This window comes from Sinohyriopsis cumingii, chromosome 4 (genome assembly GCF_028554795.1).
Source record: "Sinohyriopsis cumingii isolate HCF-2022 chromosome 4, ASM2855479v2, whole genome shotgun sequence".
Classification (NCBI taxonomy): Eukaryota; Metazoa; Mollusca; class Bivalvia; order Unionida; family Unionidae; genus Sinohyriopsis; species Sinohyriopsis cumingii.
In genome coordinates this window covers 44,048,200-44,070,847 of record NC_142964.1, presented here as the reverse complement: position 1 = coordinate 44,070,847, position 22,648 = coordinate 44,048,200, and the positions used below count along the sequence as shown (strand labels likewise).

At 36.7% G+C, this 22,648-nt stretch overlaps 1 protein-coding gene across 1 annotated transcript in view; it reads left to right on the top strand.

Moving 5' to 3' along the window:
• Nucleotides 1-22,648, top strand: part of LOC149801065 (DNA mismatch repair protein Msh2-like) — a 148,851-nt gene that overhangs the window by 30,755 nt on the left and 95,448 nt on the right. Inside the window, exons 5-9 of the mRNA XM_089955099.1 lie at nt 789-934; nt 5,892-6,002; nt 12,725-12,811; nt 14,279-14,402; nt 21,998-22,084. Coding sequence (XP_089811225.1) covers nt 789-934; nt 5,892-6,002; nt 12,725-12,811; nt 14,279-14,402; nt 21,998-22,084 — 555 coding nt within the window. The remainder of the gene's footprint in view (nt 1-788; nt 935-5,891; nt 6,003-12,724; nt 12,812-14,278; nt 14,403-21,997; nt 22,085-22,648) is intronic.

The following is a 22,648-nucleotide window of genomic DNA, read 5'->3' as shown; positions in this document are numbered from 1 at the left end:
GGGGTGTCACTATGGGTATGAAAACATGTAACTGTGGGGATGTGTTTTTTTAACAAACATTTCTGAGTCATTTTTGTGACAGAAAATGATTAGTTTTGATTAGCTCTTGTGCAGAGCATAACAACTCATCCAATTTCCACTGAAGTAGTAGGTCATCTCTGAGGATAGTATCAAAGAGGTTTCTAAATTTACAAGATTTCAGATTTCCATTTAGTTATCTTTCATTATGCTTAAAGAATAACAGGGGCCCCGAGTGGTCTAAAGCGCTCTCAGTTACGGATCACTGCCATCTCACCTTTGTCTGCATGGGTTCGAGTCTCGGATTCGGCTAATGTGGGTATGTGAGAAAGCTTGCCATTAGCTTCTCATGGGTCAGTGGTTCTTTCCGGGGTTTTCTCAGGTTCTTCCTCCACCATTAATACTGGCCGCCATGTATAACCTATCGTGTGCTGAAAAATGGCGTTAAACTCTACAACAACAACAACAATAAAGAATAACAAGTACTCAGTCCTTGTTACATGTCACTACTATCCTTTGTCAGTACCATAGCCTTGTCAACCTATGATATTCTGAAATGAACTTGCATCTATTAAAAAAGGAATTTCTTTTGTTGATACATGTGAATCAAATCATTGGAAAAATAAGTATCCAATCAATCTTATTGAGAAGTAGGAGCGTATGCCATATTTGGCAGGGTTAGGGCAGATAAGGGATACCAGGAGAATAGACCAGAAAAGCATGTTGATCTGCAGTTTTGTCACAGGTTTCAATTTCTTTGTTCATTTTAGGAGAGAAAAAACTGGAGTCCGTGGTTCTCAGCAAGATGAATTTTGACTCACTGGTACGAGATCTTCTCCTAGTTCGGCAATATAGGGTTGAGGTGTACAAAAACAAAGGAGGATCCAAGAACAATGACTGGAGTCAAGCCTATAAGGTGATTGATAAACTTTCTTTACAGTTGGCTATAACGGGCCATAATATAGAGGTCACTGTTATATGGTGTTTGATTTTTAATGTCTCCTCTCCATAAGCATGGTGGTATATAGTACTTATTATTTTGGCAGAGGTGGCATTGGCAGTGTTAAACAGTGGCATTGAAGTTTTTTGTCTCGCATCTTACATTACTTGCTGCATTCAAGTGAATGATGATATCACTCTAAAGTTTAATCTTACATTGCATGCTGCATTCAAGTGAATGATGATATCACTCTTGAGTTTAATCTTACATTACTTACTGCATTCAAGTGAATGATAATATCACTAAAGTTTAATCTTACATTACTTACTGCATTCAAGTGAATGATGATATCACTCTAAAGTTTAATCTTACATTACTTGCTGCATTCAAGTGAATGATGATATCACTCTTGAGTTTAATCTTACATTACTTGCTGCATTCAAGTGAATGATGATATCACTCTAAAGTTTAATCTTACATTACTTACTGCATTCGAGTGAATAATGATATCACTAAAGTTTAATCTTACATTACTTACTGCATTCGAGTGAATAATGATATCACTAAAGTTTAATCTTACATTACTTACTGCATTCGAGTGAATAATGATATCACTAAAGTTTAATCTTACATTACTTACTGCATTCAAGTGAATGATGATATCACTCTAAAGTTTAATCTTACATTACTTGCTGCATTCAAGTGAATGATGATATCACTCTTGAGTTTAATCTTACATTACTTACTGCATTCAAGTGAATGATAATATCACTAAAGTTTAATCTTACATTACTTACTGCATTCGAGTGAATAATGATATCACTAAAGTTTAATCTTACATTACTTGCTGCATTCAAGTGAATGATGATATCACTCTTGAGTTTAATCTTACATTACTTGCTGCATTCAAGTGAATGATGATATCACTCTAAAGTTTAATCTTACATTACTTACTGCATTCAAGTGAATAATGATATCACTAAAGTTTAATCTTACATTACTTACTGCATTCAAGTGAATGATGATATCACTCTAACGTTTAATCTTACATTACTTACTGCATTCAAGTGAATGATGATATGACTCTAAAGTTTATGCCATAATGTGTAGATAGACCCATTTTTGCTCTGTTTATATTTTACACAAAGAAATTGACTGAAAAACAATTTGGACTACACAAAAACTATCTGAAAGAAATTCATTTTTAAGTATTTTCCAAAGCTGCTAGCGTATTGCTTCTAAACTTTGCAGTTCGGACAAGTTCTAGATATGTTTATGCATGCTTGTAGTGATACTACTTAATTAATGTGAAAAACACATACTGAACAATGTCACTAAGCCATTTCAGACATTCTAAATGAATGATTGTAATCTTCATTTCCCATACTATGACTGGACTGCTCTAGTGGTTAGAGCATCTGCCTCGGATGCTGGAAATTGTGGGTTTGATCCCCGGCCGAGTCATACCAAAGACTTACAAAAATGGTACTAACAGCTGCCTCGCTTGGCGCTCAGCAGTAAGTGGTCAGTGTTACGACTGGTCAGCCTAGTGTCAGGATAATGTGAAAGGGTGGGACGTCATACTACATGTCTACGGCATGATGCCCCATTGCTAGACATCACTATAAACTGCCACACTGCAGACATCGTAGCGATATAAGTGAAACATTGTTAAAGCTACATTTTTAAAAAAAATCCAAATCCATATTATGACTCTTGTATATTGTAAGTTTTTGTGTTGTATTTGTTCACATAACACTCCATTCAGTTTATAATTATGCAATTAGTTTCAAATCAGGGAGTAAATACCTAGTTTATGTAATTCTTATTTACAGGTCTGCGTAACTATTTAGTTCTTGTAATCTGGTTCTTATTCTGTTTTCTCAAATTTATCTTTATAAGCAGAAAAGTTTCGTATCAGTGGTAAGGCAGCGTGTAGGTTTTTGTATTCGGTTGAAGATATCTTCTGTGTCATGATAAAACAAATTCATCTTGTTTACACTCCTTTCACCAGCAAAACTGTAAAGGGATGTAGCATATTGACTTTTGTTAACACATTAACCCCTGGTGACGAGTTTACGTGGCAGGAGATAGTAGCCTACTGCCAAGCTCTGTAGCATCAAGGTCATGTATAATCACTAAAGTGGGTGGTATTATAGAAAGGTAGACAGATGTAGCTCTACAATGATACCAAATAATTTGGAATTTCTAGTTGCACTACAAAAGACAGAGGGAAAAACCTCATTTTTTTTACCCAATATTTTTTCTACCCAAAATTCACCCGTGGTCAGAATCCGATTTTGTGTTCAGTCTTTAGCCTTTTTGGTCTCAGATCTAAGGCAGACCGGTATGAACTGCAAACAGACATATGAACCTTCACAAAAAGTAGGATAAGATGGGTATTTGGAATAAAGAGTGGTCTTGATACGAAAATAATGGTCCTTTAAGGATAAAAGGAAAAAAAAGAACTCCAACTTTACCCTTCTGCTCATGAGCGAGCCAAATAGCCAATGAAAAACGATATTTCTAACACAACTAGGCAGTATGTTATTGGAAGATCACCTGGAAGTTGGTGTTTTAGGATGTATTCAGAAAAAGCTTTCAAAAAAAATGTGTTTCCTACTCGAATTTCAGACAAAAACGACAAAAGCCTCCAGGGGTTAATGTGTTAAATTATTTATGTATGTTTTATTCCAGGGGCTAATGTGTTAAATTATTCATGTATGTTTTTATTCCAGGGGTTAATGTGTTAAATTATTCATGTATGTTTTATTCTTTAGCGCAGAATTTCCTGAATCCTACTTAGGAAAAGTGGTGTGTGGGTGCATATCTGGGGTAGTAACTGGTAAACACCAAAATTAGATCAGACTGACCTAAATTAAGCTTGGTGTACTTTTGTATTTAAAACATCTTGGACCATACAGCTTAATGAAAGTTAACTTGATCATAGATATTTATGTCATTGTAACCCAGTTTTCAGGTTTGAGTGACCTTTTGTAGGTTTAGCTATTTGTTTATTCCACCTGTATTGTCCTGGGCATTATTTCACATAACAGCCCTGGAAATTGATATATGGCTACAGCAGAAACAAAGGTAACACAAGCATACAAAAACTAGGTTAGTGTCAAACTAGGTTTAATGCTTGAGTGACTTTATTTCAACTATTCATTCATTGCATCAATATCTTGGACCCTATTTCACCTGCACCTGAAAGCTGACAGGTTGATGTATGTAGAGAAGAGTAGTGCAACAATACCAAACATTAGATCAAATGTGACCCAATTTTCATGCTTTAGCCACAGTGTATTTTCAGCTCTGACTTTATTACATGTTTAGTATCTTGAACTTAACCTACACTCTTGAAATTTGTTGTGTGGATGCATGTCAGGAGTACCAAACCAAAAGTAGGTTGCTGTGGTTGAGTTTTATTGATTTATTGACTTATACATTTTATCTGTTCATGAAGAGTAACTCTGCCATATAAAAACTAGGCCAGTTTGACCAGATTTTCAAGACTGAGTTACCTGCATATTCAGTTGTTCATTTGTTACAGCCTTAATATTGTGGATTCTACTTAATCCACACTCATAGAAACTTGATTGTTGTTGGGCGTATCTCAAGGAGATCAGGGCTTGACATGAGATTACATGTTTTGACCTGGTTTGGGTTGAAATCAAGGGAGAGAATTGGCAGCAGAACTTCATTTACACATGATTATAGTCACCTTTTTAAATACAAAAGTTTACAAATCTAGTCAACCGACCTATCGGGAACAATTGTATCTGAATCAACATCAATGTCAATACAGAAATAAAATTGCAGATGATCAGAAAATATTGTAAACAAAAATTGAAGTATTGGATGACAACAAAAATATAGGAATGAGTCATAAACTTCTTATAATCTTTTAAAATAAAAAATCGGTGAAGAAAACTCGATATTCCTAATCAAACTATAGCTACTTGTATTTAATCTTGTTAGAAGTTCTGTTTTGTGCTTGGCCTTTTTATATTCTGTATGTGTCACTTCATGTTTTCCTTTTTCCATATCCTCCATCTTCTCATGAAGATGAAAATCCATTGAAATTTTTATATCTCATTCATTTATTTTGACATGTAAATTGTCTGCCTTCTGTGATACTCCAATGTAAATTGTCTGCCTTCTGTGATACTCCTATGTAAATTGTCTGCCTTCTGTGATACTCCTATGTAAATTGTCTGCCTTCTGTGATACTCATATGTAAATTGTCTGCCTTCTGTGATACTCCTATGTAAATTGTCTGCCGTCTGTGATCCTCAAATGTAAATTGTCTGCCTTCTGTGATACTCATGTAAATTGTCTGCCTTCTGTGATACTCCTATGTAAATTGTCTGCCTTCTGTGATACTCCTATGTAAATTGTCTGCCTTCTGTGATACTCCTATGTAAATTGTCTGCCTTCTGTGATACTCGTATGTAAATTGTCCGCCTTCTGTGATACTCGTATGTAAATTGTCTGCCTTCTGTGATACTCAAAGTTGTAATATAAGGTCACTTGTGGTTTGACAAACAGAACAATTAAGCTAATTCCCCACTTGGACTGCAGATGTCATAAATATATTTGATACTTGTATTACATGTCTGCAGATGTCATAAATATATTTGATACTTGTAACACGTGTCTGCAGATGTCATAAATATATTTGATACTTATATCACATGTCTGCAGATGTCATAAATATATTTGATACTTATATCACATGTCTAATATGCAAGCAGCTAATTGGAAAGGAGCAAGATAGCATATGTATATCAGCATGGATTACTCCCCTTGCTGTTGATGGGATTTGTGTTCACAATTAATCTTATTTAACACAATTTCTTTACTTTTCAAAAGTAAATAGACTGTGAATTTTTTAATGCTGTTAATGGCTGTATATGCATGCTACTTGCAGGCATCCCCTGGCAACCTGACCCAATTTGAGGACATTCTATTTGGGAACACGGATATGTCAAGTTCTGTTGGAGTGATTGGAGTTAAACTGTCTACCGATAATGGACAGAGGGTAAGGCAGTTTTAGCACTGTTTTCATTAGTTGTCCTGTCTTTGTCAGCAGATACCACTTTAAAACCTAAACATCTGTAGGTGTTGCTCATGGTAATTGCATCAAGGCACAGAATGTCAAATAATGGTAGCTCTAATGAAGTGGGACAATACCAGTATTCATGGTAATTGCATCAAGGCACAGAATGTCAAATAATGGTAGCTCTAATGGAGTGGGACAATACCAGTATTCATGGGTTTTTAAGTGTTAAGACTCGGAAGGTGTATAATGCCATTAGGGAGTCGTCAAAGCAACCTGGTGATTATTTCACCGAGTGTACATAACTTGCACATGGCTGTAGGAACTTGGATCTATGGCAGAAGCTATGTTATGTTTTGCGAAACAATTGCCGTCGCTTTAAGTGAGAGTATCTTTTACTGAGCCATATTTTAACAAGACTATCATAAAATAGCATAATAACACAACAATAGCATAATTAATATACATAATAACACAACAGTAGCATAATTAATTATACATAATAATGCTACAGTATAATATTTATCAATGGTGTAATTATGCATGATGCAACACTAGTAGTATAAAAAAGTAGCATATATAATTTAAGACTTTCATTTACATTGTTTACCTTAAGCAATAAGTGTCAACACCATCATTGAATTTAGACCTATGTGTCACTCTTGACAGTATGAAACCTGTTACTCTTGACAGTACTCTCGTTACACCAACATTGAATTCACACAGTATGAAACCTGTTACTCTTGACAGTACTCTCGTTACACCAACATTGAATTCACACAGTATGACACCTATGTGTCACTCTTGACAGTACTCTCTCATTATACCAACATGTAATAAACTTATGCCAGGCTGCAACGTATCAGGAGCTGATAAGTATCTGCTCCATACACAATTTTCTTTTCAGTTGATGCCACTTAAATACATGTGTTCCTTAGTACTTTCAGGACTGGACTATTGTAATTCACTTCTATCTGATCTGTCGACCGGTCTGGTGGCCTAGTGGTTAGAAAGTCAACCTCGGATGTGGGAGGTCATGGGTTTGATCCATGGCCAATTCATACCAAAGACTTACAAAAAATGGTACTAACAGCTGCCTCGCTTGGCACTCGGCATTAAGAGGATAGTGTTAGGACTGACCAGGCTGGTGTCAGCATAATGTGACTGGGTAGGACATTATGCTACATGTCTGCGGCATGATGCCTCAGTGCTAGACATCACTATAAACTGCCACACTGCAGACATCGTAGCAATATGACTGAAAATTTTTTAAAGCTACAATAAAAATCCAAATCACAATCACTATCTGGTTTGTCTCAGTATCTGCTACAGAAACTTGTAACAGTTCAAGACTGCTTGGACCATACTTAGAGCAGGAAGACATACACCTTCCTGCTCTGTAACCATCAATCCAAAATCACACTCAAAATCTGTTCACTATGCTACATTTTGTTGAATGGCATACATGCCAACCATTACACTTTTGGCGTAATCATTACGCTTTTTTCACTAAATTATGCATAATCGTATTCACATTACGCATTTTCGATATGTCCCCCTGCCAAAAAAAGTTAATAATTTGTTTTCTTATATTTATTAATATCCCATTAATCTTTCAGACCATATTCTAGAAAAGACGGCTGCTATGTAACTGCAACATAAGAGTATGCTTGTCCGTAACCTTGCATGCACTTTCCGAACAGGGTTATGTTCTATTTATAGCATCTGCCCTATTTCCAAGAAATGTGCTGGTTTTATTTTTAAACTTTTGACTTCAGTTTCTTATTATAGCAGCAGCATGGCTTAGTTAAGAGAGAACAGACTGGTTTTCTCATTTTTAATCTTTGCTTGCAGATTCTTTGTTCTAATTCATATCTGATACAGAACAAGTCTAGGTATTTGGCACTAAAAGTCATCAGATTTATTCTAGTAGATGCGTGTGTTAGAGCAAAAATGTTTTTCAAATAGTTTCACAGATGGATTAGAAAAAGATGAAAAACTGATTCAAAGATGAATACAGTAAAACCTGTTATGAGAGACCGCCCCTTCTGCCAACCAAAAGCGGTCTCTCAAGACAGGTGGTCTCTCATAAGAGGTGTGTGAAAATGGACTGGTTTTCAGGGTCAATAGTTAGCATTGTTGAAAAATAAATAATACCCATACTCACTGTACATGTATTGTATCCTTTATTCATGAATCTTGTTAAATATTGCATGCATTCCTCTCAAAATATCTTTATATAATAAAGATGTACATCTATCAAACAACGAGAATAAAATTTATATTTTAACATCACATTAATATGTACAAAAAATGAACAGTTAGATATCTTATTCTATACACTTATTCACTTGTTTTTTAAGAAATCCATTATACTTCTTTGTTGACATGTTTTACTCAGCTGTTTGGTCTCCGTAAACTGTCCGTCATGCCATGGCATATTTCCTCTGTGCTTGTGCACCTTTCTGCCATTTGTTTCTAATGGACTTCTTGTCTTTGATTACATTTTGAACTTGCGTTTTACCGACGCTTAAGCTGACTGCTATTTTGCAAGCGGTCTCCCCTTTTTCATTTCTTTCAATGACATTAATCCTTTCTTCCAGTGTTATAATTTTTCTTTTTTTCAGCAGAGGTTCTGCCATTGTTATTAGTGTTGACGTTATAAAGACTATCAGTTTTGATCAGGTTTTGGGGAAATGTGGAATAAATATATATTATGTACCAATGAATGAAACCAAAAGACATAATTAACTCATCAAGAAACAGTACATTTATTCTGAGACGAAGTTTAAATCAACAGTGTTATAGCTCGATAAACAAAGAGTGCGACCATCTGCACCCAGGTAAACAGATGGTGGCTTGGTGAAACACTAACAAAAGAAATAAAAAATAATTGTAAAAGAATTAGTAACTGATTCTCACTTATTAGTATTAAAGACAATGAACTCATTCCCCCTCCAGGCATTATGGATTAACTGGAAAGACAAACGATGTACTCAAACCTACACTGAAGCCCTTTCAAACGATTTCTCACTGGGACATAAGGACTACCAGCGTTTTGTGAGTTTTCATAAAGATAAAGAAAAAATACAAGCCTCTAAATTGACTGCGTATATCCATCATTACTCCCTTTGATGTCACTCTTACTGGCTATTCACATGACTTCGTCACTCCAATGGCGGTTAGCGACATGTACTTTAGTCTGGTTTACTGCAGTTTACAAATGACACCGTATGCTGGAGTTGTAAATTTCACAAAACTTGTACTGTAGCAAGACAAATTCTTTTTAAATACTTTATTAGAGCAATCTTTACTATTTATGCAGTCTTTGTTACAAAGAATTAAATGATGGTTAGAGGTGTTTATCTCGATATATGGTTGTTCAACTATAGTGTTATTTAATGTGCACTTTGTTTGCATACTACATTTATCCCGAGCTCTAGTGTTTACAAAGGATTAAGTTAAGGTCAGTGGTGTCAATCTGTTTTGTTTTTTTGGCGATGCGGTCGTTCATAGCAGTGTCAAAATGCATATTTTGCCAAGAAATTGCGGTCGCTGGTCGCGTTCAGCAGGTGGTCGTTCATAACAGAGCGTTTATATAGTAAAATCAATCCGTGCATTACGATTATGGTCGGAAATGACAGGTGGTCGCTCATAGCAGAGGTCGCTCATGACAGGTTTTACTGTACATGAATTAACACAATACAGTGTTCCATTCTAGGGCAGCTTCTCGCCTACTGCAGGCTGTGTGGAAAGGATTTTAATATTGGTCATGATGGTAAAACAAAACTTTGAATAAGCTCATTTTACAAACTCCAATGCTAAGGTAACTTGTAGCTTCTATTTTAAAGCAGAACTAATGAAGGCAGAGGCATTATTGACCGAGTTCTTAATAGAACACTTACTAGGGGCATTATTGACTGAGTTCTTAATCGAACAATGACTAGAGGCATTATTGACCGAGTTCTTAATAGAACACTGACTAGAGGCATTATTGACGGAGTTCTTAATAGAACACTGACTAGAGGCATTATTGACTGAGTTCTTAATAGAACACTGACTAGAGGCATTATTGACCGAGTTCTTAATAGAACACTGACTAGAGCAGTAGAAGACAATGCTGGTCCTTTGTTCAAATGGATGTTTCCTGATTCCAAAATCGCAGAAAATATGCATCTGCAAGAACAAAATCATCTAATATTGTTAGGTGTTTAGCAGAAGATACTTTACTTAACATTGCAGAAGCCATGAAGATTGGGCTGTTTAGTATTGCAACTGACAGGGACAGTGATTATGATGACAATGTTGTATCCAGACTGTGTAAGAGACTTTGACAATGAAAAAGGGCAAAGTTAGAGTGCTCTTCTTTGATTATCAGAAATAATAGTAGATTCCACTGACTGGAATTCATAAAGGAGTTGCATTCTATATTTTGAAAAATGTCTCCATCTGTGTACATATCAGGTTGTCCCTGTCATATGATGCACCTTGCTGCAGGAAAGGCTGCTGATAAATTAGGAGAACCCCTGAAGTATCAAGTTGACATTCTGCCTGACGATGTACTTCATGCAGACAGTTGATGTGCAGTGGCACCCTATTTCCCAGCTTAGAGATCAAATAACAGGAAGATATATATTTCCTCTTATTTGTCAGGTTATGAAAGGATTATTGGTTCTTTACCATTCTAATGCTGACTGAGAGATTGTTTAGTATTGTTAACAAAAATAAAACTGAATTCAGATCTGTAACCCAGCACTTGGTTCTCTACTGGTGTACAAAACATTCATAATCTCTGCTGGTACAGAATGTTTTGAAATGCAATTTGAGAGTCTGTTGCTTTTTAAGCTCAGAGTGCTTTATATGAAAATTTGAAGCAGTAATTGATGTTAAAAGACTAGAAGGAGTGAATAAATAATTTGGTACATATGCTTTTTGAATTTTATGATGTTATATGTGGATTACTCTTTTTCTGGTCAGATTACTCTTTTTATCCACTTGGATTACGCTTTTTCCTGTCTAGGGGTTGGCATGTATGGAATTGCTCCAGTCCATTAGAACTCTCTGACTTAAACCATGTTTACACCCCATACAGAAACTTACGCTTAGTATAAGTTTATACATTTTGTAAAAAAAATTCATTAAAAGTAAACTTAGCGAGCCTCGTTTTCTTTTAATGAAAAATGTATACATCTTGTGGTACATCATTGATACAGCATACGTACAATATATATATATATATATATATATATATTACACATTTGCCCTTTGAACAAAGTTAATATGTGCTCCAAGCAACCGTGTACTGACGGAGTAAATGAACTCCACATCCCTGCAAGTGTATTACCTACAAAATGTAGTTCTATGCCTTTTCTTGTTGTTCACAATCAGTTTTCAAATTGAAAAGTTGATTGGTTTCTTTCTGAGTGTCAATTTTAATTCACATTGATTAAATCAATGTAAGACACACTTACGATTTAGACATGGAAGATTAATTTTATGAAAGCAAAATGATGGACCAACAAGAGGTAATTAAAATATTGTAATATTTACAGTTGATCTAAGACATTATTCTGCTTTAATTTACATTACTACTGACCATAAAATTCTCTCTATCTCTCTCCTTTGGAGAGTTTGACATGACTTAACCATCATTCATAGGTCCAGAGACATCGTCATATGATACAAGCAAAAATCTCCAATGCTTTTATTTTCTGGGATTTTTTTCCACATCTTCCAATGATGATCCAGAACGAGAGAGAGCATGGGGTTTAATAGGTTTAAGAAACAACAACAAAGCATTTAATACATTACAGTATGTGTGCCTTGTAACCGTTAAATTTAAGTCACAGTGTCGACAGGTTATTGCAACTTTGTATCGTTGTTTTTTATGAACACTGTAGATGGATCCCAAGGAAAGTGTAAACATAACCATTATGATGAACCATATTCTTGTAGATTACTTGGTGCAAATTCAGTTTTAAGGTTTTCATCCAACCCAAATTTTTTTCTCTTTCACTCTATTTGAGAATGTGTTGCCCCTTTTGGGACAAGGTAACGGAAAAAAGAAAGGATTGCGATGAAATTGTGTTAAATTTATTTTAAAAGATGGACTATTACCACCGTTTATCATTATTTTCATACATCATTAATTATTACTGAATAGAAATTCATCATTGATCTATAGGCCTGCCATTGAAAGAATGTTTATATATTTGTATTATTGTGCTGTGGGGATATCACAATTTGATATACCAGTATTATTGGTAAATCAGTTTGCATTATACCGACACTTTAAAAGCCATGTTTTTTTAATTTAATATTTTATGGTCCTCTTCCAACACTTGTATTCTCATTGTTCCCACTGTTAAAAGAAGTCCTAAGTCGACATTACTATTATTGTTATTATTATTATTATTATTGTTATTATTATTATTATTATTATTATTATTATCATTATTATTATTTATGTGAAGCCTTATTATAAATGGTTTCATGTAGCAAAGAACCAAACTTATGTGAAAGAAGCAGCAATAACAAAACAAAAAATTTTCCAACTTAAATGAACCATAGAAGAGATATAAGAAAAGTTGATGATATATTGAGGAACACTGTTTTAAGGGACCACTGTAGGGTAGATTGCAGATATGATGGAAACTTTGCAGTATTCATATTGAATTGTTTGCAATCCCATTTTTGTTTTCCAGGTTGTTGGAGCTGCCTATGCCGATGCAACATTGAGAAAGTTTCTTGTCAGTGAATTTTCTGATAATGATCAGTACTCCAATCTAGAGGTATGGAGATAAATGGAATCCAGGAATGTAATTTTTTTAACTCACATTGCCCAGTGTTAAATGAATACATTCCCAAACTTCTTTCACCTCATTTTGCAAACACGGTTTTGCATGCATAGTTCAAGTTAATTATGCCTTTTTAAAACAAAATTGAGTTGGGGTGAAGGGGGGGGGTATACTTTAGTCAGTTTGTTCATTACACGTTTGTTTACTTACATTTCCTGAGATATCTGTATGAAGCTTGGTGAGCTTTTGTATCTTTGTGCCTGATGAATAAAGAAAGTATTTTCTATTTTTAGACCTATTGGTCATAGAGCAGGAGAGCTAAGTCTATGGCCTGTTGTCTCTTATGTTGTCCATGAATCAATTAGCAGGGGTTCATTAATACGCTACATAGAGAATTGTCTTGAAATAGTCTGGTTGGTCCTGAATGAAAACTTGGATCTTGTTAATCTTGAAAATTGGGTTATTCCTAAAGAATATGCTTTGAGTTAAACATGGGTTAAGTCAGACAGTTTTAATGGACTGGAGCCATTCCATACAAGCCACCATGAAAATTTGTGATTTCACAGTATCAGAGACATACTTGGCTGACATACAAGCAAACAAAAGGACAAAAGATTGATTATAAAGAATGAATACAAATAAAAATATGCAGTAGATCATATGATCTGTACGAATTCACTAGATTAGCTCCAGCCAGCTGTCATTTAACTCGCTTGTCCCCAATCCAATATTAAAATCGCTTCTACCGCCCACTAACCCATAGCCAGAAATTATGTTTAAAAAAAATAAGCTTCCGTAGGGGTGCAGCGTTTTTTTATTAAAACACATCTGACAGTGGATCATAATTTTTTTTTTAATTGCTTCTGTTGTGGGTCGGTTGAATTTGAAAGTGCCTTCCCCCCGAGGGGTATATATTTTACTGGAACAGCCCTAAGTGCTTTCTCTCATTTTTACCTTGTTTTTCTAGGGAAATAAATTATTTGTTGAATTTTGCAAAGCTTGTTGTCTTCACTATTTTCTTGTTACTGTTTAAAAGAGCCTAAACAAGTAACAGTTGTCAATCATGAAAATTGTTGGTATACAAGTGCAAAGTAATTTTAAAAATAGAGTTACATTCATGGACCTGAAAATATTTTGCATAGATACTGTATTATTTAATTGTTTGTTTGGGGCCCCGAGTGGTCTAAAGCGCTCTCCGTTACGGATCACTGCCATCTCACCTCTGTCTGCGTAGGTTTGAGTCTTGGATTCAGCCAATGTGGGTATGTGAGAAAGCTTGCCAGTAGCTTCTCGTGGGTCGGTGGTTCTTTCCGGGATTTTCCCGGGTTCTTCCTCCACCATTAATACTGGCCGCCATGTATAGCCTATTGTGTGCTGAAAAATGGCGTTAAACCCTACAACAACAACAACAACAACAGTTTAATTGTTTAGAATTTGTGGATGTATCCATTTTATTTTTAGGCACTGATAGTGCAGCTAGGCCCCAAGGAATGTGTTATTGCTAATGGGGAGACAGGAAATGATGCTGGGAAGCTGAAGCAGGTTCTGGAGAGAAGTGGTCTTCTAATCACAGAAAGAAAAAAATGTAGGTTTTAACTTTACATTACTTGCAATTGTGTCTGCTTTGGTTTGTTGATGGTTTCCTTAAAGTTTTACCATTTATATCGATCATTTTTTTCCCAGCCATGAAAACTCTTTGAATTTTGTAACTATTGACGAAAGTGGGGAAAAAACCAGGAATTTTTCCCACAACTTGACTCCCGAAACAATTACGTAATTGAGTTGTAACTGAACTGATCGCGAGTTAAATTTATCAGGTTCTAGCCAGAATATTAGGCACTTGCAGTATGGATCATTTAGGTGCTTGCCTTAAATATATTTGTTGAGACAATCCAGATGCTCAGTGGATTAGATTTGTCTAGTAGACTTTTTGTTTCACAGACAGCTCAATATCTGTATCTTTTTTACATTGAAGGTATGAAAACCACTCTAGCGTCACAAGAGGCCAACATGGTGGCATTAGAGCATAGTCACTTAACGAATGGGCTAGCAAACTTAAATGTTGTTACATTGAGTTATACCTGCATGAAATCGATATGAAAATTATTTATTTTCTCAGAAATTAAAAATGTTGTCTTTAATCTGCTGAAAGACGATAAAACAAAGACGTTGATGAAATGAGCTGGTACTAGCGATTTTGATTGCTAGTCTCACGAGCACACAGAATATCACAACCATTATGTTCAAATATTGTAGAAAAACATATTAAATGAAAGTTGTATACTTTGGAGTTTTGTTGTATCATGTGACTACCACATTGACATGTGCTCTCTCACACAGGGAGCATACGAAGCAGGGAACCATACTACACTGCGTGATGAATCAGACTGGCCAAGTTTCATGTAGTTCTCAAAATAAATATGTTGAGAATTGTAGTTCTTTATGGTTTTTACAAAAGGTATCAGACTTTCATTTAATATAATTGAAATTTTGTACAACAACATTAAAAAGGAGTTTGTTGTTGATATCACATGACTATTGGACTTACGGTGTCATTTGAGAGTTGTGAAGTCATGTGACTGTTAACGCAAATGGTGAGTACCAGGTCAGGTTTCATCTATGCTGAGTTTCGTCTAGTCTGTCAGCAGATTAAAGACATAACAATTATAATACTTGCAATATTTTGAGAAAATAAATAATTTTCCTATCGATTTCAGGCAGGTATAAATCAATATAACATAGATCAAATTCGCTAGGCCCTCTGGTAAGCTATCTTATGGTGGTGGCAGATTCCAGATTTTTTATTTGTAATTGCTCCGAACATACACTCCATCCTAAAGGTCCAAATGGGGTTTTAATAATTGGAGGAAAACAGGATTAGAAAACTTCCGAATCTTTGAGCTGAACATTGTGCGAAACTATTACACAGTGACATGTAGCTTGAAGCATTAGTTTCATATCTTAAGTAGAATGCAGGAGAAAGGGAAATTGTCGTCCCTTTTATATTAAGAAACGATAAGAGCCCATGTATCAATACAGGTTTGAGGACTTTTTGTTGAACTACAAGAAGACAAGTTGATTTTACAGAAAATTGAGTCCTTGTTTATGCAACAGTATATAATTTAGAAGGTCTTTTGTCGAAATTTAAATCAACCCTTTTGTAAGTGTCTTTAAATGGTGGAATTTATAACCAAATCGTCTTAAGGAGTTTAAATTGGTTGAAAATCTTGATTTAGATTTTATTGGCACACATAAATTCAGGTTTAAACATTTTTTGTTACAAGATAAGATTCTAATACTTTGCATTCATTGGGGGTTTTTTTTCACACTGTGATAGGAAATGTTTACTTTGTATAACATGCACATATATTGCTCTTCCAATACGTATATCTAACATTTCTACATTTATGCACATCGGGCTTATCATGCATTTCCAAACTTATTTCATTCATTTTAAATCATTATCATCCATATGTATCCTTACATTTACTTTAAATTGGGGGCCTTTGTTACAGTCACACTGTTTCATAGTCACAGCACTCCCTTCACTTCGTTTGGGCCATTGCCAAGTTTCATGCATTCACAAATTTGCTTTTGACCCCCAATTTGTGTCAGTACTTAAATGTACTCAACTATTATGCCCATATATACTTCGTACCCACTTCCTACGTTGCATGTATGGAGTATCGGCTGATGTTATCATGGCATCCTCAGAATCAGACTGGTCGAGTTCCAGTTATCAGTGTCCCTGTATACCTCATATCATCCCTTTGCGGCTCCACATACAGGTGTCGGACACTTCACAACCCTACATACTCCCACAGGTCTCTCTTCCTGAGGCATTCCTATAGAACAAATACAATAAAGTGCCTTTGGAACCTGTGCATTATGTGTTATTTCAATTGTAATTTAATTGATTAAATATAGTTCGAGTAACACAGTGCATCCTTCTCTGGCCCCTTCTTGGTCCAATCTTTGTCTACTATGGTTGCTCTGCCAGACATGAAGTCGTTGCAGCCAGTATCTGTTAATAAGCTAGTAACTAAATTTAGATATGTTGTCATGTTGAACCAGTCAGATGACCGAGTTGGAGCACGTGATCAAACATTATGTCAGTTGTTTGAGACATTAATTCAGCAATTCGGGTGCCTGTAAAGATGCATGCTTTTCAGTGTCGACTCTGCATTTAACTTAAAGTTATCTGCAGGGAAAAACCACCTGCCTTCCCATGTTGCATGTATGGCATATTGGCTGATGTTTGTTATCAATGGCAATCCTCGGGATCAGACTTAACAAGTTTTGGTTATCATTGTCCCCAAATACCTCGTATCAGCCCCTTGCGGTTCCACATACAGGTGTCAGACACTCTTCAGAACCCTACAAACTACCCAGAGTCTCTCTTCCTGAGGTATTCCTATGGAACAAAGGGCCATTGCCAAGTGTCTTGGATTCACAACTTTGCTTTTGACCCCCAATTTGTGTCAGTACTTAATTGTACTCAACTATTAATGCCCATATATACTTCATACCCACTTCCTACGTTGCGTGTATGGAGTATCGGCTGATGTTATCATGGCATCCTCAGGATCAGACTTGTTGAGTTTCAGTTATCAGTGTCCCTATCTACCTCGTATCAGCCCCTTGCGGCTCCACATACAGGTGTCGGACACACTTCACAACCCTAATAACTCCCACAAGTCTCTCTTCCTGAGGTATTCCTTTGGAACAAATTCAGAGCTAGGCTGGTGCAGTGTGCTGTGACAGGACTTGCCCCCGTTATGCCAAAGATTTTATATGTACAGTACCTCATGTAAGTGCCTCTGTACGTCTCTACCCCATTGTAAAGTCCAGGAGAAATGCCAGGAACAGAACAACAATCTACACAACATTTGTCTGCGTGACAAGAGCTTTTGACACAGTTATTAGACCTCTGGAATATAATGGCAAAGTTTGGTTACCCAGAGAAATTCATTGTAATGGTTTGGCAATTCTATGATCGCATGCCTGTTTGATGTCCTGGATGGCAATTCTATGATGGCATGCCTGCTGATGTCCTGGATGGCAGTTCTATGATGGCATTCTTGCTGGTGTCCTGGATGGCAATTCTATGATGGCATGCTTGCTGATGTCCTGGATGGCAATTCTATGATGGCATGGCTGCTGTGTCCTGGATGGCAATTCAATGATGGCATGCCTGCTGATGTCCTGGATGGCAATTCTATGATAGCATGCCTGCTGATGTCCTGGATGGCAATTCTATGATGGCATACTTGCTGATGTCCTGGATGGCAATTCTATGATGGCATGGCTGCTGATGTCCTGGATGGCAATTCTATGATGGCATGCCTGCTGATGTCCTGGATGGCAATTCTATGATGGCATGCCTGCTGATGTCCTGGATGGCAATTTTATGATGGCATGCTTGCTGATGTCCTGGATGGCAATTCTATGATGGCATGGCTGCTGATGTCCTGGATGGCAATTCTATGATGGCATGCTTGCTGATGTCCTGGATGGCAATTCTATGATGGCATGCTTGCTGATGTCATGGATGGCAATTCTATGATGGCATGCTTGCTGGAGTCCTGGATGGCAATTCTATGATGGCATGCCTGCTGATGTCCTGGATGGCAGTTCTATGATGGCATGCCTGCTGATGTCCTGGATGGCAATTCTATGATGGCATGCTTGCTGGTGTCCTGGATGTCCTGGATGGCAATTCTATGATGGCATGCCTGCTGGTGTCCTGGATGGCAATTCTATGATGGCATGCCTGCTGGTGTCCTGGATGACAATTCTATGATGGCATGCCTGCTGATGTCCTGGATGGCATTAGTCATCTGAACCAATCCCAGACATCATTATGGTCAGGGAGCATTGTCTGTTTGGTTGCAGCACTCTTCAGTATGATGTTTTTGCCATGCTTACAAATGCCTTCCATGAATATAACACTGGATTGACATTAGATACTGGACATGCAAGCCATTCAGTCAGAGGATGCTGTAGGTGAGGATGAAGTTATAGCCGTTCAGTCAGAGGATGCTGTGGGTGAGGATGAAGTTATAGCCATTCAGTCAGAGGAGGATGTGGGTGAGGATGAAGTTATAGCCATTCAGTTAGAGGATACTGTAAGTGAGGATGAAGTTAGAGCTGTTCAATCAGAGGATGCTGTGGGTGAGGATGAAGTTATAGCCGTTCAGTCAGAGGACGCTGTGGGTGAAGATGAAGTTATAGCAAGTTACTGATTATGTTAGCCAGTTCACTGATGACTGTACCCTGAATGCTGAATCTGATATGCAACAGATTATGGACAATTTCGCTTTAGCTTGTGACAGTTTCAGTTTCACAATCAGCATTAAGTACTTTGAGTTTCAGTGAAGACCCACATCTTTCAGAAGTAATTAGATACTTTGAGTTTCAGTGACCATTCTCTTACTCATTAATGTCCACCTCATGTGTGGTCTTTGATCAATGTCTAAACCTTTGAGTGAAGCTTCCTTTGAGAATCTTATCCTAAAGATACTCTTCCTCACTAGTGTTGTAAAAGATGAGTGGTGGAAACAGCTTGTTGTTTACAACATTGTTGATAGGCACAACAGCACTGACCATGGTTAACAGTAAGATCAGTATCTTAACCGATTCGGCCCCGATCCCATCTGTAGGCGTGATGAGGCTGTACCCTACTTCAGAGCCCTGCAGCATCAAGGCCATTTAAGATAGACCAACGTGAGTGGTATTAAAAAAAAGCAGACAGATATAGCTCTAAAATGATATCCACAAATCTGGAAGTTCTAGTTGCACTACAAAATACAGTTAGAAAAAGCTCACTTTTTGGACCCGTTTTTTTTTCCACCCAAGATTCGCTTGAGATCGGAATGCGATTTTGTGTCCGGATTTTAGACCTTTTGGCCTCAGATCTAAGGCATACCGGTCTCAACTGCACACAGACAGGTGAACCTTTGCAAAAACTAGGATAAGGTGGGCATTTGGAATAAATTGCGGTCTCCATACAAAAATGATGGGTCTATTAAGCAAAAAAAAAAAGAACTCCAATTTTTACCCTTCTGCTCATGCGCAAGCAAAATAACCAATGGAAATTGATGTTTCTAATACAACTAGGCATTATTCTCATGGATAATCCGTAGAAAACCGCTGTATTACGATGTATTCAGAAATAGCCCCCCAAATCTCGTTCCTACGCACATTTCAGGCAAAAGCGACAAAAACCTCTGGGGCCGAATGAGTTAATGAGTGAATTTTCATGACATCATTAAATCGGAATATTACTTATTTATTTCATCATTTGTGAATCAGTATTGCATATAAGTTACAAAAAGAGCCATTCTTTGACAATTTCTAAGAAATTTCCATCAACTTGATTAACCGATTCGGCCCCAATCCCATCTGTAGGCGTGATGAGGCTGTACCCTACTTCAAAGCCCTGCAGCATCAAGGCCATTTAAGATAGACCAACGTGGGTGGTATTAAAAAAAAGCAGACAGATATAGCTCTAAAATGATATCCAAAACTCTGGAAGTTCTAGTTGCACTACAAAATACAGTTAGAAAAAGCTCACTTTTTGGACCCGTTTTTTTTCCACCCAAAATTCGCTCGAGATTGGAATGCGATTTTGTGTCCGGATTTTAGACCTTTTGGCCTCAGATCTAAGGCATACCGGTCTCAACTGCACACAGACAGGTGAACCTTTGCAAAAACTAGGATAAGGTGGGCATTTGGAATAAATTGCGGTCTCCATACGAAAATGATGGGTCTATTAAGCAAAAAAAAAAAAAAAGAACTCCAACTAAACCGCTGTATTACGATGTATTCAGAAATAGCCCCCTAAATCTCGTTCCTACGCACATTTCGGGCAAAAACGACAAAAACCTCTGGGGCCGAATGAGTTAATGCTGTTTTTTTAATTATTTCCACCAACCAGGTCATCATGCCACCCAGGTATTGATAGGTATTTTTTTTTCCACCAACCAGGTCATCATGCCACCCAGGTATTGATAGGTATTTTTATTTCCACCAACTAGGTCATCATGCCACCCAGGTATTGATAGGTATTTTTATTTCCACCAACCAGGTCATCATGCCACCCAGGTATTGATAGGTATTTTTATTTCCACCAACCAGGTCATCATGCCACCCAGGTATTGATAGGTATTTTTATTTCCACCAACCAGGTCATCATGCCACCCAGGTATTGATAGGTATTTTTATTTCCACCAACTAGGTCATCATGCCACCCAGGTATTGATAGGTATTTTTATTTCCACCAACTAGGTCATCATGCCACCCAGGTATTGATAGGTATTTTTATTTCCACCAACCAGGTCATCATGCCACCCAGGTATTGATAGGTATTTTTATTTCCACCAACTAGGTCATCATGCCACCCAGGTATTGATAGGTATTTTTATTTCCACCAACTAGGTCATCATGCCACCCAGGTATTGATAGGTATTTTTATTTCCACCAACTAGGTCATCATGCCACCCAGGTATTGATAGGTATTTTTATTTCCACCAACTAGGTCATCATGCCACCCAGGTATTGATAGGTATTTTTATTTCCACCCACCAGGTCATCATGCCACCCAGGTATTGATAAGTATTTTTATGACCACCACAGATTTAGTTGTGGCATGTAATGTTATCCTTGTCCATTCATCCATTTGCCTGTGTTTAAACTTAACATCCATTTCTTGCATATCTAGTTTTTCTGTGCCCTTCTCTGTATTGTTTAAATTGGTGCACATTTTGTTTATCATACATGTACAGCTTTACATTTCCTTGCTTCTGGGGGTCACAAATTTAATTTTCATTCATCATTGAAGAAGTTGTTGGATTGAAGCCAAAGTTATTTTTATCATTAATATCCGGAAGACCTCAATGAAAGTGGAAATTATAAACCACTAACTTTTAGCTTTGCTCTCATGCATTGAACTTGGGTTTCTTCAGTTTTACTATATTGGCATGAATATTTGTTTCATACAGACTTGGACATAGTTTGTGTACTTTTTGAGCAAAGAGCTTGTTTGCCACAGCAGCAAATTAGATTTCTGAAAGCTTTCAGCTGTACTCAGATGGTATAAAAAATATAACTTGATACCACTTTCTACTTTGTCACATTCCAACTTGTGCACTAACACTCGTATGTTTTATTTATTTTCAGCTGAATTTTCTAATAAGGATATAGTGCAAGATCTGAACCGTCTTTTAAAGTTCAAGAAGGGAGAACAGGGAAATGCCTCAGCTCTATGTATGTACATTTATAGATTTTTTTAATCACAGTATAAACTGTTTGAATTCATATAACAGCATTCAAATATGCAATTATCTTTTGATATCTTTGAACATTCCTGCAAGAAGGAACTCCCAACTGTCCTGATTTATCCAGGAACATACTGGATTAAATTGCACACAAAAAAATTAATTTTGTTTCAAAATCTTGTATTTTTATACATTCGACAATGCCTGTAGTTAGATAATCTTTATCTCTGGTATCTACAGTTGCCATTTTAAAGTTGATTTCAAATATGTTTGGTTAGCTTTGTGTTCAGGTTATTCTAATGGATACATTTTTTTATAAAAACCCTTACTTGGACAACGAACATTTGCCTTAGTAAAAGTTGAAAGTCCACTACAGAAAGGAATACACTGAGGAATTTCCATTCATAAAGACAATACATATGATGTCATTCTTCACCTCAAAACTGCCATGTAAAACCCTATCTCACCATTTCGGTGGCCTAATGGTTAGAGCGTCTGCCTTGGATGCGGGAGGTTGTGGGTTCAAACCCCAGCCGAGTCATACCAAAGACTT